Source organism: Mus pahari, chromosome 23 (genome assembly GCF_900095145.1).
Source record: "Mus pahari chromosome 23, PAHARI_EIJ_v1.1, whole genome shotgun sequence".
Lineage (NCBI taxonomy): Eukaryota > Metazoa > Chordata > Mammalia > Rodentia > Muridae > Mus > Mus pahari.
This window is the reverse complement of record NC_034612.1, coordinates 11,416,103-11,435,595: the sequence shown is the minus strand read 5'-3', so window position 1 is coordinate 11,435,595 and position 19,493 is coordinate 11,416,103. Positions and strand designations below refer to the sequence as shown.

At 47.4% G+C, this 19,493-nt stretch overlaps 1 protein-coding gene and 1 pseudogene across 4 annotated transcripts in view; one reads left to right on the top strand and one right to left on the bottom strand.

Annotated features, from left to right (window-relative positions):
- The window catches only part of LOC110313108, a 9,573-nt pseudogene extending 5,076 nt beyond the window's left edge, over positions 1-4,497 (top strand). Inside the window, exons 2-4 of the transcript XR_002380086.1 lie at positions 678-766; positions 2,445-2,582; positions 3,335-4,497. The product of XR_002380086.1 is annotated as a mitogen-activated protein kinase 3-like (transcript). The remainder of the gene's footprint in view (positions 1-677; positions 767-2,444; positions 2,583-3,334) is intronic.
- Tmem116 (transmembrane protein 116) overlaps positions 1-19,493 on the bottom strand; it is a 39,870-nt gene that overhangs the window by 17,861 nt on the left and 2,516 nt on the right. For 2 of the 3 annotated variants that reach the window (XM_021187219.2, XM_021187220.2), the window contains exons 1-4: positions 11,461-11,543; positions 10,893-10,939; positions 10,009-10,072; positions 7,252-7,383 (exon numbers count right to left, since the gene is read on the bottom strand). In XM_021187219.2, coding sequence (XP_021042878.1) covers positions 7,252-7,383; positions 10,009-10,072; positions 10,893-10,939; positions 11,461-11,508 — 291 coding nt within the window. In that variant the 5' untranslated portion in view covers positions 11,509-11,543. Of the gene's footprint in view, positions 1-7,251; positions 7,384-10,008; positions 10,073-10,892; positions 10,940-11,460; positions 11,544-19,493 lie in introns of those variants that run through there. The other variant, XM_029533816.1, reaches the window with a different exon arrangement.

Genomic DNA, 19,493 nt, shown 5'->3' with positions numbered 1-19,493 from the left:
ACCTGCCTCTGCCTCCCGAGTGCTGGGATTGAAGGCGTGCACCACCACCTACCACCCAGCATTGCGGTCTTGTTTATTGCTGAATGGAATGTCAGTTCAGGACTATGCAGCCGAACATTCTAAACTTTAAGTCATAAACATCACGCCATTTGCAGCCCACACTGACATCTCTACATTAGCTTGCTAGCTCTTACAGGAACTAGAAACCCATCACTTCAGAACACCCATCTGTGACGATGTCATTGCCCCTCCTCCCCACCCCCCACTCCCGTTTCTACACAGCAGCTGTTCCTGCCAAAGAGAGGCCCTAGCAGAGCTCACCAGTGCTTTGGGTCTTGGGGAGGAGACACAGAATTTGTTCCTACCCCAGGCTTGACCTAGGGGACAATTTAAAACAAGCACACAGTCTGATGAGGACACCTCAGCAGCTCAGACCATGGAGTAGAGGAGATGCTGCAGGAGGAGAAGCCGCCTCACTCAGACTTGACTGTGGCACCAGAACACCTGTTCACTGATTGGCTGAGTTGACAAAAGAAATAACCCTTAGGAAACCCCAAATATCCTATCGATCCTAACGAGAATTATTCCTGGCAGCTGGGTTCTCTGAGCACTTGGATCCTAGTAAGATCCGGTATGGGGGGCGAGGTCTGAGTCAATGTTGACTTCCTGTGTTCCAGCTCGGTGAAGTGGACCCAGGCACTCAAGCTGGACCAAGCCTGTCTTCACAGCCCCGGGCTCCGGGAACAACTCCCATTCTCTCAGCCAGGTTTGGGCACAGCGGTCACATGATTGAGCTGCACAAACGAAAGGTGAACCAACCTAATCTCTATCCCATGTCCCTCTATTCCTCTGGCACAGAAGGAAAGCAATCAAGGCAGAGCCTGAGGAGTCCTGAAGCTTAAGCTGCTTATTAGCCCAAGAGCGCCATCCACAGGCTGGTAATGGAGCTGGTCTAGGAGAAGACTGAAAGCATCCACAATCATAGGACGGTGGTGATGATGATGATCATGCTAAATTTACTATCTAGAGTTTATTTTTACGTGTATGTGTGTTTTGCCTTCCGTCTGTGTCCACCATACTTGTGCTTGGTCCCTGGGAAGCCAGAAGCCTTGGAACTGGTTGGGTACCACAGTATGTACTGGGAACAGAACCAGGTCATCTGTAAGGACAAATGCTCTCATCCACTGAGCCATCTCCCCAGCACCAAGAACCTAGGTTTGAGATCATATTTTACCAAGTTTCTTTTTCCTCAAGTGATACTTATTTCACACACTTAAGTAATACTTGCTTTTAATTTTTTTCTTCCTGTATAACCGCCTGGGCTGTCCTGGAACTTGCTCTGTAGACCAGGCTGTCCTAGAACTCATAGAGATCCACCTGCCTCTGCCTCCTCAGTGCTGAGATTAAAAGCATGTGTTACCACATCCAGTTTTTTAAAATGTTCTCAATTCACCAAAATACAAAACTGAGGACACTATATCACCTCCCAGGGAATTTATTTGTATTACATATAAAATTATGACGCCCAGACACTACCGAGCTCCTCAGATGTCACACAGCTTCCCAGGACAAGCCCCTGTTCCCTACAAGTGGAATCAGTGCACATTCTGAGGGAGGCTGGGGACCTTGAGACACAATAGCATCAAGGCAGGAGACAGAAGCTCATGAGGAACTTATGTCCGAATATATGAATTTCTACTCTGGCAAGCTCAAACCTGAACATTAAACTATGACCCAACCACTAATTATTTTAAAAGGTTGAAAGTATGAGCTAATAAAAGAAAATTCACTGTGTGTGTGTGGGGGGGGGACCTTTAATCCCAGCACTCAAGAGGCAGAGGCAAGTGGCTCTCTGTGAGGCCAGCCTGGCTACAGAGTGAGTTCCAGGACAGCCAGGGCTACACAGAGAAACCCTGTCTTAAAGAAAGAAAACAAACAAGAAAAATGAGACATGATAATGAGCAAGTGGCAGAGTGACAGAAGCGTAGCTATCGACTCAAAGTGAATGCAAGGCAGTGGCAGAGCCCAGGCCATGCAGAGGATGACACGGGAGGAAGTTAAGTCTCCTCCCAGAGGGAGCTGAGCTGGCGGTGCTAACAGCCAAACCTGGAAGCCTAGGACTTGGAGGCTCCGATGTCCTTGGGGAGAGACTTCAGAAGGCTAAAGTACCCTGACTCCCAAAACTGTAACATGGCCAAAGCCTGGATGAAGACTAGGCCAAACTAGACAAGAACCGGTCCACTGGTGACCATAACCCCACTCCAAGGACCTGCCCCACACAAAGTCGTCAGCAAGCTTGTAGGGCCGCCTGGGCCCCTCTCTTCCCCGTCTGTCCTCCTGCACTGGACTTTTATGTGTTATAGGACGGGGGGGGGGGGCAAGTCAGAGCTCGGCTTGCCGGCCAGGGAAGTCATTTTGCTGGCCGCTTATTTCCACACCCTCAGTGTGGTCCACTAGAGACACTGTGACTGCACAGCGCTGCCGATTTTCCTGTGGTGAGAAACTGGACGATGTGAGTTCTCCCTTTGGAGTGGCAGGCCCGTGGACAGGCCGAGTCTTAGAACAGTGTGGCAGTGTGGCAGGTTTGGCCCATGCATAAAACATTCATCCCCCTCTGTGTGTCCCTCCAATAACGGCCCTGCCTCTCAGGAAATTTCACTCAAGAAAAGTTGGTAAGTTTCTCTTCCAGAATGTTGCTTTTGAAAGTATTTTAGGGTCGCAGAAAGGGTTTAGGGGTCAAGGTATCAGCCCCACAGCACTGGTGTATGACCTTGGCCGGGTCAACCAGCCTCTCTGGATTGTGTCTCCTCACCTACGAGGCAGGAGGAGACATGGGTAGGCTAACTCCGACTCTAAAATCCGGACCTGTCACAGCTGTGTGCATCATAAAACAGGCCAGAGTGAGGCAGACCCGTGGCTAATCCTCAGCTCTATAAAGCCAGGCCAAGTACTGGGGACAGGCAGGGTGGTACGTGGTGAGGGAAAGTTGGAGAATGGAGGGTGATTGATACCTTCAGACAACCGAAGCTCATAGATGGGGTGGGGACAGACCTGAAGTCGGGTGTGGTGGGTTCAGCACCCATGAACCCACACAGAGCGGCACTATTGGGAAGCGTGGCCTTGTTGGAGGAAGTGTGTCACTGGGGGTGGGCCTTAAGGTTTCAAACACTGGAGGCATCAAACACCTGCTGCCTGCCAATGCAGATGTAGAGCTCTCAGCTACCTCTCCAGCACCATATCTTCCTGTGTGCCACCAGGCTCCCAGCCATCCTGATAAGGCACTAACCCTCTCAACTGTAAGCCAGCCCCAGCCAAATGCTCTCCTTTGTAACAGTTGCTGTGGTCACTGTGTTTCTTCACAGCACAGAAACCCTCGCTAAGATATTAGCCACAGGAGGCGGGAGGAGTGGAGATGGCGGCCGAGACTGCGGAGGTGGTGGTGGCAGCAGGGGCAGGGAGCCCAGGGGAACTGCTGGGCTCGTTTCGGTGGCCCCAGAGGAGGTGGAGGTGGTGAAGGCGCAGCCGCTCGACATGGGCCCACGCTACACGTAGCTGCAGTACATCAGCGAGGGCGTGTACGGCATGGTCAACTCAGTTTATGATCACGTGCGCAAGACCAGAGTGGCCATCAAGATCAGCCCCTCTGAGCATCAAACCTACTGTCAGCGCACACGGAGGGAGATCCAGATCTTGCTGCGATTCCGCCATGAGAATGTCACAGGCATCCGAGACATCCTCAGAGCGCCCATCCTGGAAGCCATGATAGACGCTTACACTGTCCAGGACCTCATGGAGACAGACCTGTGCAAGCTGCTTAAGAGCCAGCCGCCGAGCACGCCGAGCAGTGACCACACCTGCTGCATCCTCTCCCAGATCCTCCGGGGCCTCAAATACATACCCGCAGCCAAAGTGCTGCACCAGGACCTGAACCCTCCTATCTGCTTATCAATACCACCTGCGACCTTAAGATGTGTGATTTTGGCCGGGCCCGGATTGCTGACCCTGAGCATGGCCACACTGGCTTTCTGATGGAGTACATGGCCACGCACTGGTTCTGAGCCCCAGAGATCATGCTTAACTCCAAGGGCTATCCCAAATCCACTGACACCTGGCCTATGGGCTGCATTCTGTCCTCCCCAGCAAGCACTACCTGGACCGGCCCAACCACATTCTAGTATCCTGGGTTCCCCATCCCAGGAGGACCTTAACTGTATCATTGAACTCTGCTCAACTCAGACCCCGGAAACCCAGGCTGGACCAAGGGTATGCCTGGCCGCCTTCTCTCACTGTGCTGGTGTCTCCTGCTTCAAGCAGGCTTCTCCTACTCCAATCCCCTGCCCGATCTCCCCATGGCCCCGTGATGAGGTGGCCCCAGAGCTGATCTCTGCTGCCGTGTCTTTATCTACCCTTGCTAGCCTCGGCTGTGGTAGACCATTTTGGAATGGAGGGGCTATGACCACTCTAGGACCTGTGCTACGGAGGGGTGGAGGGCCCTGAGTAGGGATGTGGGCTAAGCTCTGCTCTATTCATCTTGTTGGAACCCCACCCCATTTCCCCCGACAGACCATTCCTAAGACTCAAGGGCTAGTTACCCTGAGGAGCCCAGGCCTCACCCTCTCCCTCTCAAGCTGCTACATGTAACGCCCTTGCTGCTTCTGTAGGGGGGTGATTGGATGTGGGGCCCATGGAGAGCCAGTGCCCCTCCCTACCTCCCCATGCCTGCATCTTATATAAATATAGAGATGTATATATGGGGGAAAAAAGATATTAACCACATTGACTCTACCCACTTTCCTGGCTCTACCATTGCTACGAAGTAGCTCTAGTTCAGTCACTGGGGGTGAATGCTTCAGATGGAGTCAGATGCTAGGAGTAATCAGGCATCCAGGAAGAAAGGGGATGAATGGGATGGCCCTCAGGGTATAGTGGTCCTTGTCACTGTGGCAGAGGCTGGGGAGGGTGTGGGAAGGGAGACATGGTCTGACTTCTGTGTCATCACTAGCTTGGCCTGGTTCTTAACGAATGCCACCTGCTCATGAGTGGCGGTGTGGGCAGAGAACTGTTGAGACAACCGAGAGAGGCATTTCTCTCTCCTCAGAAGCCGGTGTGCCGTGTGCTTGGGATGTCTGATGAGTGTGCTGATGTGCGGGTGTCAGGGTGAAAGGCATGTAGATATGACTGGCCCCGCGGGCTCGGACTATCATGCAGACAGTGAAGAGAGGCTTCCCGCCCCCAGCACCTTGGTATCCATTTGTAAGTGTATAGAATGTTGTGGGCTCTGCTCTGTCTTCTCACGCTGTCACCCCTAATCTACAGTCCATGTGAGAAGGGGACACCCACACACTCGTAGTTTTGAATGGCTGGTCATTAGGGAGTGGCACTACTTGGCAAGGATTAGGAGGTGTGGTCTTGTTGGAGTAGGTGTGGTGTTCTTGTAAGAAGCGTGACACTGGGGGCCGGCTTTGAGGTCTTAGCTCAATCCAGGTCTAGTGGCTCATAGTCTATCCTGCTGCCCGCTGATCCAGATGTACAACTCTCGGTTCCTTCTCCAGCACTGCCATGTCTGCCTGCCACCTTATCCTGCCATGCTTATAATGAATTCAACCTCTGAGCTGTAAGCCAGCCCCAGTTAACTGCTTTCCTCTGTGGTCACTGTGTCTCTTCACAGGGACAGAACACTGACTGGGACAACGGGTAGGGATGGAGGAGCAGGGAGAGGCAGAAAGGCTGGTGCCTGGTGGCCCCGCGCCTCCCGGCCATGACATGAATGAGCTGTCCTCTAGCTCACAGTCCCGTGGCCACCATGCTCTGCAGAACTATACATATAAAACTGTGTTTACAAAAGACATGCCCTAGGCAACCCAATGAACAGGAAACTGAGCCAGAACTGTAAACATGAGAACTAGCCAGTCAACCCTCACTCGTGTGGAGAGCTGGTGTGTACACTGGCAGAGAATGGACTGTAATGTTCCAGCCAACCCTCACACTCGTGTGGAGAGCTGCTGTGCACGCTGGCAGAGAACAGACTGTAATGTTCTGACTCATGGCCTGTTTCAAGACACATAGCAGCAACTAGATTAGAACATGTACATAGGGACTCCTGGTTTCAATGCCAATGTGGACTGAGCTTGAAGGCCATCAGTCATCTTAAATCAAAGGATCCAGTGGTTGTTAACTACTTAAATGACTCTGAGCTCGAGGCCAGACTGGTCTACAGCGAGAGTGAGTAGGGGTGGAGTGTTCCAGGACAGCCAGGACTACATAGGGAAACCCTGTCTCAAACAAACAAACACTATTTAAATGAAGGGCTGGAGAGATAGAGGACCAGCACTCAGGTCCTAAACCTACAGTGTGGTTTACAACCATCTAACTCCAGTTCTAGGGGATCAAACACCTGGTTGTCTTGGGTACCAAGCATACAATGCACATGGTACACATACATACAAATAGGCAAAAGAAAATCTATATACATGAGATAAAAAGAATAAATAAATTTTAAAAGAAAAAAGAGACCCCATAATCTCAAAAGCAAGGGGGAGGGGCAGGGGAGGGGAGGAGAGGGGAAGAGAAGGGGAGGGGAAGGGGAGGGGGAGAGGAGAGGGAAAACACCAAGGTAATCCTGAGCCAACTTTGGTGATGCACACCTTTAGTCCCAGCACTTGGGAGACAGAGGCAGGCAGATCTCTAAGAGTTCAAGACCAGCCTGGTCTACAGAGTGAGGTTCAACAGCCAGGGCTACACAGAGAAACCCTGTCTTGAAACAAAGAAACAAAGCAAAACAACCCCAAAACATTAATCTGTTATTTTATAAAACATATACAAAGAAAAAATTCTGAAAAGTATTGTAATATATAAATTTATATGACTATGTGTGGGCAGTTTTGTGTTGTACATCTTTCTGAATTTTCAAAAATTATTAGAAATGTTTTGTTTTGCCCTTTTTGGACTTATTTTTTGAGAAAGGGTTTTCCTTCCTTCCTTCTTTTCTTTTCTTTTTCCTTTTTTTTTCCTTCTTTTTTTGATATAGGGTTTCTCTGTGTAGCCCTGGCTGTCCTGGAACACACTCTGTAGACCAGGCTGGCCTCGAGCTCAGAAATCCTCCTGTGCTGGGATTAAATATGTGAGGCACGATGTCCACCTTTGCAGTTGTATCAAAGTGTGACAACAGGCAATGGGTCTGTGTGTCCATTGTCTGATCTGATCTGTGCTTAGATCTGAATGGTGAGGTGTTGGCTGTCTAGGGGCGCTCACCTCTCCCGCGGTCTGTAGGTTATAGCAGATGCTGTCCTTGTGGGCTGCTGCAGTTCCATAGAGAAGTGCCTTTATGAGCCAGCAAATTCCCAGGAGCAGGTCAGAGCAGCTCAGGTACAAGAGTGGCTTTATCTGTCAAAAGCCACAAAATCTTAATTTAGTTCAGTGATGTACCTAGGAGAACATACAAATTACCTTTACATTTTATGCTTTGAGTATAAACCTGGGTGTCACTCTGCTAGGGCTTCTGTCATTGCTTGACTATGGAGAATGTAAAAAAAAAAAGGACTCCAGATAGGAAGGCATCTGTGTGCTGGACTCGGAGGGCTCTCACCCACAGGACGCTCCTTCCTCAGCCACAGGGCTGAAGATAGAGCAGAGAGGTGAAGCTTTACAGTCGAGCTGTAACGTAAGTGCAACAGGTCAATGATGTCATGAGCTGTATGCTTACAGATGGAGTTGAGGGGGAATGCCAATATGATGCGTGTATATATATCATACCGGCATATATTTGTGTGAGTGTGTGTATGTTGCCTTTGCCTTCTGACTACACTGATGAAGTCTTTATTGTTTCTTGTTTTATATGTATCTGTGTGAATATGGCATGTCTACCCATGTGCTCACATTGGAGGAAGTGTGTCCTGTGCCTGAAGGGGACTCCTGCTCTTCCAGTCCCCACCTCGATTGTCAAGACAGTGTCCCTCACTGTCCACATTAGGCTGACGGCCATCAACGCTCACAATGCTCTTGTTTCCAGATACCACACTACTGTGGTACAGGCATGCACATGACCATGCCCCACCTTCTACCTGAGCACCAGGATCTGAACTCAGGGCCTCTGGCCTGCACAGCATGCCATCTTGCTCACTGAACCCTCCCTGAGCCCTCAGCTGCTTTAGTGTCTCTGTGTCTCCCTGGTTCCAACAGTCTCTCATCACTCTATTTTATTACGTGTTAGTTAGCTATTTTTTGAAATAGGGTCTCACTCTGTAGCCCTGGGTGACCTGAAACTTGCTATGTAGATCACACTGGCCTCCACCTGCCTTTGCCTCCTCAGTTCTGGGATTAATTATGTGTACCAGCTGGCATCTTTACTGATTATTCTATATACCAAATATAAAATGTTTATGGAGACACACCAGAGAAAAATCTAAGAACTAGGCAGTGGTCATGGATGTAAGATATTGTAAAATGGCAGTTCTCTCTAAATGGACTATAAATTAGATGCACTAAATGGACTATAAATTAGATGCACTTTATTCTCTACAGATTTCCCTGCTCTACTTAACAAGCTAACTTGAAATCTGAAATCTATTAACCAGGTATGTAGGTAGGGGTGGCAGGACAAGCTGGCATTCCCAGTACTCAGTAGACAGAGGCAGGAGAATCAAGAATTGGAAGCTACCCAGAATACAGCAAGACTACCTGGGATTCATAACAAGACTGACAAAGAAATATTAGAGTTTAAAGCACTGACAAAAATATGCCTAGTCTATAATAAATACTACATTTGTTTAACTCAGAGCGAATCGGTGTTCTGAAAAGCCTTGCTCTGCTGTCTGCTACATAACTTGGGCCTCAGTTTCCTCATATGTGTAATAGGCTAAATCAGAAACTCTCCACTTACAGATTCAACCACATTGTGGCTAATTCTGTGCCATTTTGCCTGACTACAGCAATAATTGTCCCCTGTCTTTTAAGGTCTTTATTGCACTATCAAGTAGACCACTCTTGCCAGCACTGTGTGTGTGTGTGTGTGTGTGTGTGTGTGTGTTATGTCCAACAGGAAGATTTTAACTTTATCATTTTGGTGTGATTATTTTCATCAAGGATTTATTTTCCAGAACTGTAATTGCTTAGGAGGACAGGACAACAAACAAGTGTACTTCAAGGAGCCAAGTCTTCAAAGGACTCTTGAATCACGCCAGTGATTCTCCCAAGGTCAAGATCAGAAAGCTCACCTAAGCCAGGCATGGCGGTACACACCTTTAGTCCCAGCATTCTGGAGACAGAGGCAGGAGTTTAGTGAGTTTGAAGCCAGCCTGGTCTACAGACTGAATTCCAGGACAGCCAGGGCTGTGTAAGACCAGTGGTTCTCAACCTTCCTAACGCTGGGACCCTTTAATACAGTTCCTCATGTTGTGGTGACCCCCAACAGTAACATTATTTCATTGCTACTTCATAACTGTCATTTTGCTACTGTTATGAATAGTAATGTAAATACCTGATTTGCAGATGGTCTTTGATGACCCTGTGAAAGGGTCATGGATCCCCAAGGGATTACAACCCACAGTTTTAGAATTGATAATGTACAGATACCTTGTCTTAAACCCAACAAACACAGAGAAAGATGGGGGGAGAGGGAGGCAGAGAGGGAGGGAGGGAGGGAGAGAGAGACAGACAGACAGAGACAGAGACAGACACACACACATACACACATGCGCACAAACTGCTCACCTGGAGGAGGGCCTCAGCACACTTAGTCCCAGTTCTGGCCCCAGACTTCAGACAGCAGCTTCCTTATTCTTAACAATTCACAGTACTCAAGAGACCCACACTTACAGCTAATCTCAAGTAACTGAGGGGTCTAGCTGCAGCCCTGCCTCTGAACAGGGGAAACAATCCCGTCTATAATAATGAGGGCTTTATAAGTACGGCATAAAATTATTCCACTGTGCACAGGCAGCTGCTTTCCTGGCACTTGCTTTGAAGGCTAAGTCACTAACAGGTCAAACTCAGCAGAAAGAGACGGCTCACCTCTGCAGACTTCTGTGGGCTCTGGAACGCAATGTAGGTGAGAAGTGAACTGGAACCTATAACACTGAGACACAGACCACGACCATTACATCACAGCCATGAGACTCTGACTTTTAACGTTTATTGACACAGTTGATATAAAATATACCACACACGTTTTTACTTTAGAGTGCCTTTGTAGATTTGCATGCCAGCTTGTTTTGGGCAGTGCCCATATTCTCACTACCCTTCCAATTTCTCTCCGGATGGCCTGGAACCCACTGTGCAGACCAGGCTGGCCTCAAACTCAGTGATCCTCCTGCCTCAGTCCCCAAGTGCTGGGATTAGATGTGAGCCACCATGTTGTCTTTCAGCGTTTACCACACGCAGTACTGAAGCAAACACCTGCTGCAGGCTGCCTGAGCCAGTCCTCACTTCAGACGATGGCTTTCCTCCCCTCCCTCCCTCTGGTTCCTGTTCCTGGGTACAGGTGTGGTGAGCAGTCAGAAGAGGGAGGCTGCTGCCAGCCCCCATCACGCTCCACCTGAGTTTCTGAGCTGTGCTCCCTTGGTGAACCAGAAGCTCTCAGATTCACGGACTGGCTAGCTCCCACCCCGTCTCTGCATCCCAAAGCTGAGCTAACAGGTTGGAAACAACACACCCAGCTTGCCATGTGGGTGCTGGGGATCCCAACCTGGGCTTCATGCTCCAGAAACAAGCACTTTATCCACCAAGACATCTTCCCAGACCTCGAGTTTACTAGTCAGGAACGATCAACATAGGCAAGAACTTCTAACTAAAAAGTAGACGGCCATCTTCAGGAGCAGGACTACGGGGAAAGCTGAACAGCTCTCCAGACTGGTCAGGAGATCTCAAGAGTCATATGAGACTTAAAAAAAACATACCTCAGAGTAGCCACAGCAAACTGTATCCACTGTATTGCAGGAAAAAGCTAAAGGAGGGAGGGAGGGAGAGGGAGAAAGGGGGAGAGAGAGAGAGAGAGAGAGAGAGAGAGTCAGTCTCTTACATTTAATGTTCAACCTAATTTCCCTTTCAGTATTTATTAACCATTTCTTCAGCACAGACCTTCAAGTAGTGGAGCCTGAACAGGCCTGTGGAGGAAGGCAGGGCCTGTGCTGCCCTCCACCTAAGTCCTTATAAAACACTCAAACGGTGAGAGAAACAGCAGAGAGCAGAGCAGACTGAACAAGAAAGCCAAGTTGAGGAAACTCTGGGACCAAGCAGTGAACAGAGAGGAAAGGCTAGCGTCCGAGGACAGACAGACGGCACTTGTCTGAGGACCAATGAGAACACCACATGGGGCTGACCAACAGACAGGTAACAAGACAGAAAAGAAGGGAAATGATGAGGAGGGGGACAGGCATTAGTAAGGAGAGCGCCACTGTGAGCAAAACACGCAACAGAGAGGAAGAAGGGAGCAGAAATGGGGTGGGAGTCAGCTTTTGACCTTACAGGCTCCCATCTGCCTTCCAGGCGGCTGGTCTCCAGGGGGAAGGCCATAAAGACTTCAGTTCCCGCTGCCCTCCAAGCCCAGGCCCTTCTCAGTCAGGCTGTGAACAGGTAGCTCCACCCCATACCTCAGCTGAGGCTCCACCCCATCCTATCCTGCCCTGGACCTTAAGGGCAGGAGGCTGAAGGGCCAAGGACAAAGCCAAAAATAGAAGAAGCAAGTGACAGAAGAAACCAAGTTGTACCAAAGAGCATACACTGGCCGGCCCGAAGTGCCCAACGCATATGTAGCAGAGGGCTGCCTTGTCCTGCCTCAGTGAGAGAGGATGCCTAATCCTGAAGACTTGATGTGCCAGGCTGGGGACATACCCAGGGGGCCCCCACCCTCTCAGAGGCAAAGGGGAAGCACTTTGTAGGAGGGGGAACCTGGAGGGGCAGCAACTGTGATGCAAATAAATAAATACATAAATAAATATATAAATAAAGCAAGCAAGCAAGAGGCTGGAGCAATAAAAGGCAGAGAGCATTTTCATAATTAAAAAATAAACTTGCAAAAGAGAAATGGAACAGAGAAAAAAGGAAGAGAAAGAAATGGGGTAAAACAGAGATCTGTTAAAACTTGTCCCTGTTTGGGGACATAATGATTAAGGAAGATAGCACATTCAATTAAAGTTTTAGTAGTAGTGAAAATTAAGAAGATGTCATTAGATGTTATACTATATATATATATATATATATATATATATATATATATATATAGTATAAATCAATGTGTTATGGGAGACACAAAGACAAAGTCCAGACAGAGCCTTCCAGGAGCTTATATCACAGTGGCAGTGGCAGTGGCCTGAGTACCACGAACACAGTCTGGATAGGGTGACAGTGTACAGGACAGCCTGTGGACAGAGCTGACAGAGCCGGGAAGAGGAACTCAAAAGCTCTCATTGCTTTAACTATACTTTCACATGTTCTGCAACATCTCTCTTGTGTCTAAGTGCTGGGGACTGAGCCCAGAGCCTGGCAAGTGTCACACAGGCACGCTGAGCTTGACTATTTTAGCAATCACTTGCATGGTGGGAGTTCATATCAGAGAGAGAGTGCAGTCTAGAGTGGAAGGGCGGATGCTGGTTGGTGGGAGGTTTTAGTAACTGCCTTAACAGGTAATCCAAGCACTGGGAGGCATCCACATCACAGATTGGTAGCAAAGAGTTTTGGGGACATTTGGAGGTCCCTAATGATGTCTACCTCCTAAGGGTGTGGAGACTAATGACTGTCACCAAGTGATAAGAAAATGATAAGAAAATGCTCTTGGACAAAAGGCTTCTTTGTTCCTCAAGACAAATGTTAGATTGTTCAGAGAACAGTCTACTGACTGTCAGCCTCAGAGAACCTTTCCCTTTGGCACATTCCTAAAGTGTCTATGCCATTGTCCTGAACCTGTGTGTGTGCGCGCGCGTGTGCATACATGTGTCTGTGTACATATATTTGTGTCTGTGTGCATGTTTCTGTGTACATGTACCTGTCTGTGTGTATATGCCTGTGTATGGGCCTGTATGTGCATGTACATGTCTGTGTGGCCATGTGTGTATGTGCGTATGTATGTGCTTGTGTGTGCATGGGCATATCTGTGTGTGCATGTGGAATGTGCCTGTATGTACATGTACATGTCTGTGTATGCCTGTGTGCACATGTACATGTCTGTGTATGTCTGTGTGCGCATGTACATGTCTGTGTGTGCCTGTGTGCACGTGTACATGTCTGTGTGTGCATGTGCCTGTGTGTACATGTGTGTCTGTCTACATATGCCTGTGTACATGTGCATGTATTTGCAAGCTGCCATGCTGGCACTCGGAACAAAACCAGGATCCTCTGGAAGAGCAGCAGCAGTGCTCACAGCCTCTGAACCATCTCTCCTGCCCCTACTTTGGCAGCTTCCTAATGGACTACCATAGTCCCATGTATAATCTCAGCTTTACTAGGTACATGACCAAAACCCCCCAAACATGTCCCTCCAAAACCCTGAACAACATAATAGACAAAAAGTATAAATGACTTAGTTTTGTAAAAGGGCTTGCCACCAAGCCAAATGACCTGAGATCAATCCCTGGAACTTGCAGGATGGAAGAGGAAAACCAATGTCTTCCTACTTTAACACACACGCTGTGGCACATGCACACTGCCACACCAAAGCAAATATAAATAAATGCAATAATTTTCAAATCAGAAATAACTCAATGTCCGTTAACTGGTGAATTGATAAATACGATGTAGGAAATCATACAACCGGACAAAAAAGTGCTGTTATATTCTATAAATTTGACACACGTGAAGAAAGAATCAGGTGCACAAGGCTACAGATTGTATAGTGTCATTCAAGAGAAATGTCTAAAACGGGCAAATCTCTAGAGACAGGAAGTGCATACCCATGCCTGCCTGGAACTAGAAGGCTACTTAAGGAAGGAATTGGAGTGTGTAGCCCTGGCTGTCCTGGAACTCACTCAGGAGACCAGGCTGGCTTTGAACTCAGAGATCTGTCTGCTTCTGTCTCCCCAGTGCTAGGAGTAAAGTCACGCACCAATACTGCCCCACTAGAGTGACTACTAATGGACTCAAACATTCTCTTTGGGTGTGACAAAGGTAGTAACAGTGGCTGCTAAACTTGAGTAAACTAGAAAACACTGACTGTGAACAGTGTGACACAGAAATATCTGGCTTCTTTGGAGACCAAGTTGTACGATGAGATGTTTTTCTGGAAGCTGTCTTATGAGAGAGGATGATGTCTTGCTGAAGACAGACAGGGGTTGTTTTCCTGGAAGCGGTCCTGTGGAAGGGCCTGGGACAGCTTTGCTAGAGCTGAAGCTCGAGAGGGCATGTGATGTTTGCACACAGCCTCACACAGTGAACGGCACTGGTCTGCGTTGGGCATTGGTTCGCCTCGCTTTCTTCACCGATCTTCACCTGTCTGACTTCACGGGGAGAGGTGCACACAGCAGAACGTCTCGTGACGGTGCTGAGGCTTCTTGCCTCCTCCTCAGACGCACGCTCATCAGTGGAGAAGGACCCAGCTGTTGCTGCTGAATGGTTTGGTGTTTGCTAGCGGACTGGACGGCTGACAATGAAGACTGGAATCACTCCCAAGAACTACTTCTAAACAGCTCTGTATCCCCTTGTCCTATTATTAACCGTCTTCCTCCCCACCTGTGTCAGGTGAGCTAGAAGGCAGGTGGAAGCACTTAAGAACCTTTGTTAAAGTAGGTCTTGAAAAAGCCAAGCCTACAACTGTGCAAAGATGAATGGTATGGTGTATGTGGGATATATATAAAATAAAGTTTGGAACAAAAGAAATGTCACATTGCTGGAATTCATGGTATAATGAGTCCTACAGATGTTTGCCTTTTCCCTGGCTGGGGGCAGGGAACCTCAAACAAACATTAGAAGCACAAAACAGACATTTGGAAGAGGGAATTAAAGATGAAGCTTACATGAACACATCTAACTTCTCCAAAGAAATCCATTATTCCTGGGCTGAAAAATTACATTGTAAGAATTTTTATGGTATCTTCAGGTTAACACCACAAAACAATGGAAAATTTCAAATTTCATGAAAAAATTGGAAACTTGACAGAAAACTGGGTAACAATGAAAACATTTTCTGAAATTAAAAAATAATTTTTATTGTTGGGGATTTTTTTTTCTGAGATCTATATATGTATGTATGTAGCTCAAACTGGTCTCAAACCCACTGATTCCTGCCTCAGCTCCAAGTTCTGGGACTACTGGTGTGTACCTGTAGGCCATGTTTTTTGAGAAGTAGAACTTGCCACTGGAAATCAAGGGACCTAATTCATCTGAAGCAGGATTTTATAATGAACTGCCCAGAGACTGTGGATTTGGACAACCACTGAGCTGAAATGGGTATATAAAAAAAAAGTCATACCAGACTAATGTGTTCTCTTGGAGTGAATAACTACACTGATTGTATCTGAAATTTGGTAAGAAATTTCATGATATACAATAACAAATTTGGGGCTGGAGAGATGGCTCAGCAGTTAAAAGCACTAACTGTTCTTCCAGGGGTCCCAAGTTCAATTCCCAGCAACCATATGGTGGCTCACAACCATTCTAGTATATCTGAAGAGAGCAACAATGTACTCATATATAAATAACAAATAAAATTTAAAAAATAACAAATTTAGCTGTACACGCCTTTAATCCCACCCAGCACTCGGGAGGCAGAAGCAGGCAGACCTCTGTAAGTTCCAGGCCAGTTTCCAGTAGAAACCTACACATACTGCTGCCCTTGATGTGTGCATGGTCAGGTCAGGTTCCTAGCCTGGCTATAGCTCAGTGTTCTCTGAGGAGATGTCTGCCTGGCTCCCAGCAAAACCCATATGGGCAGGACCTGCTTTGCGGTTCCTGTAGACTTTATTGGGTTATAGGAATCTTTTTTTGTTTTGTTTTTTTTGTTGTTGTTGTTGTTTTTTGGTTTTTCGAGACAGGGTTTCTCTGTATAGCCCTGGCTGTCCTGGAACTCACTCTGTAGACCAGGCTGGCCTTGAACTCAGAAATTCGCCTGCCTCTGCCTCTCAAGTGCTGGGCTTAAAGGCGTGTGCCACCACTGCCCGGCATAGGAATCTTTACAGCATGGGGATTCTAGGCATACCTGACCTATGGGCCAAACTATAAAGTGTCTGTCTGTGTGCGAACATCACATGTCCTGGTTCTGAAATAGCATGAATGAGGCCCTATGCTATTCTGTACCAGGACCCTTTCCACAGCCGTCGTCCACACTTCAACAAATAGAATCCTTCAAAAACAAAAACAACACACACACACACACACACCTAAACTAAAGGAACCACACCACAGCCACCAACCAAAAACCCAAACGCTATCAGTAACTGCAAGTATTCCCATTTCAAACTCATTCATTTCCGTGGACCATACAACGCTCAAGTCAGTCCTGAGCACAAGTGTTAGCCTTGGAAATTGCTCCCAGGGAAGTCAGTTGAGGAGACTCTGCGGACCTCAAATACTGTGGCACTTGTCCACTCTTGCAGGCTTAATGCTGCAGCCTCCGTTAGCATGCCCCCTCCTTTTACCTCCATCCAACAGCCAGCGTGAGCCTGTACACTTTCCACATCAGAACATCACTCAATCCGTAAAGCAATTATTTTTGCAATGCAATTCATAGCAGAGGTGTCAATACGCTGCCTCCAACAAATCCACTTTCTACATTTCTTCCAAAATCTAATTCTAACCAGGTGGTGCATGACTTTAATCCCAGAACTTGAGAGGCGAGGCAGAGGCAGGCGGATCTCTGTGAGTTCAAACCCAGCTTGGGGGCTGGAGAAATGGCCAAGTCTACAGAGAAACTCTGTCTCAAAAAGCCCTGGCTGTCCTGAAACTCACTCTGTAGATCAGGCTGGCCTTGAACTCAGATCCCCTCTGACTATTCCTTACATGTGCTAGAATTAAAGTCTTGAAATTACTTTTAAGACAATGTTTCATGTGTCGTCTCCCAGGCTGATCTTTAGCTACGCTGTCACGGACGACCCTGAACTTCTGATTCTCTACTTCTACTTCCCTAGTATTATGATTACAGGATGTGCCACACAGGGATCATGCAGTGCTAGAGATGGAACTCGGGGTTTCGTGAACACTAGAAAAGCCCTCTACCGACTGAACTACATCCCTAGACCCTCTCCTTTACCTTAGTAATTTGTATAGCTCACTTTCTCTTTTATTAAGGTAAAGTCAAAACTTGTTTTCTGAACTTTCTGAACACACGTACGCACACACCTATAGAATTCTCAATTCTCATCTTGAGGTGGGGGAAGTTTAAAAAAAAAAATGTCTTCTCCCATTGCCACAAGTTTCTAATGACAAAACACCACAGTCTACCCTGGAGAACCAATGGGTTTCTTAGGGTTACTTACAAAGCACACATGAAGGATTAGGATTGGGAGCCTTGGTGACCCTAGGTCTGCACCCGGCACGGATGAAAGCTTGCCTGTGGCTGGCCAGATGGACGCTCCTTCCTAGTCCTTCCCAGCCCAAGTACTGGAGCTCCTTCCTAAGGCTACAATTAGGGCAGAACTGCATACAACTGGTTGGGAGGAGTGGCTGGATACTCAGGTGAGGGTCCTATGGTGCTCTTATTTCTTCCTCTGGGAAGGAATGTTAGCACTCAACAAGTTCAGCTGAGATCATCTTTTGGACTTGGGCACACCTGAATTCCTGAAGATGGCAGTTCGGCTTAAAGATAATTTTGTATAATATATACACATTGAGTTCCTTGTCTCAAGTTTACCAAAGACTGGATCCTGCTATCTTTGATGACATATACTTATTGGATATATACAATAATTAATTATAGTGCTAAGTTCTTTTATGTTTGTTTCTTTTTTTTAAAAGATTTATTTATTGTATGCAAGTACTCTGTAGCTGTCTTCAGACACTCCAGAAGAAGGAATCAGGTCTCGTGACAGATGGTTGTGAGCTACCATGTGGTTGCTGGGATTTGAACTCAGGACCTCTGAAAGAACACTCAGTGCTCTTAACCGTTGAGCCATCTCTCCAGCCCTTATGTTTGTTTCTTGAGACTTCAGTTTCTCTGTGTAGCCCTGGCTGTCCTGAAACTTACTCTGTAGCCCAGACTAGCTAAATTCTTTATAAGGTATATTAGTTGGCTTTCTGTCCCTGTGAATAACATCATGACTAAAGACAATTTGAGATGTACGGGTTCAGTTCATCTTATACTTTACAGTGCATTATCTAGGGAAGCCAAGGCAGAAACTCAAAGGCAAGAACTTGAACAGAAACCATTAAGGAACAACTTCTTACTAGGTTACTGCCAGGTGCGTTGTCAGCTAGCCACATTTTTTATATAGCTCTGGCCCTCCTACCTAGGAATGGAACCGCCCACAGTGGACTGGGACCTCCTACATCAATTAGCAATCAAGAAAATGCAGATACACCCACGGGCCAATCTAAAGGAGAAAATCTAATGGAGGTGCAATTCTTCAGTTGAGGATCCTTCTTCCTTTGGATCCAGGAGCAAGAATGGGGTCAAAGCATGTCCAAATCCCAGAAACCTCTTCCTGAGATCGGCAGGAGTGGGATCACTCTCCCTTCCCCCAGACCTGCATGTCCCAGCACACATAGCCCTGTACTTCCCATCTGCCCCACCAAAGAAGGTCCTTTAGCCCATTAGCCAGGTTAAACTTCCTCTCCTCTTCTAAGGTCATATCTAGCAGCACCTGGATTTCCTCTTATGCAAATACATTCTCAGGGCTATGTCAGTTTCATTGGCTGCAACTTTACAAGTAGTTCTGAGTTCAAGATCCTAGCAATCATGGGTCCTTTAATGCCAGGATTAGTGAATAGTATTAACTCTTAGATCACACATCACCATCATACAATGATATATTTATACCAATGGCCACAGGGGTTACAGATGCTGCAGAGCTCAGGGAAGCTCTCCTGAAGTTGAACTGATACAATCTCTATCCTGTAGGGGCTGACTAGACACAGACACAGCTGTTCCGGCTCAGCATTCAGTACAGGCCTAGGTGTCTGGCCATTTCAATTGTTGATCTGAAGCGGACAGAGTACCACAGGATAGAGAGGTTGCACTTGGATGAGTCTCAGAACAATCTTTCACTTCAGCCAGTTTCTTAGATAAGGCTCATGACAAGTGATTGGCCAAAATGGGGGCACGCTGTACAGTGCCGTGTGAGGGGTTATACCCGGTGCAACAGGTACATTCATGAGTACCGTCTCTGCTTTGATAGTCACAGGCAGGGAGCATCGTTAGTCACACTAAATGAATGATTTATCACTTCATACATCCTTGTGTGCCGGCAGACAGCAGTTGTTGACTTGTATGGACATGTCGTAGAGTCGTTTTCCCTTGGAACTTAGCCTCAGTGTGTTGCACAGCCTGAAAGCAGAAGTTCTACACATCCGAGTACAGACAGAGTGTTTTTTTGTTTGTTTGTTTTTCGAGACAGGGTTTCTGTGTGTAACCCTGG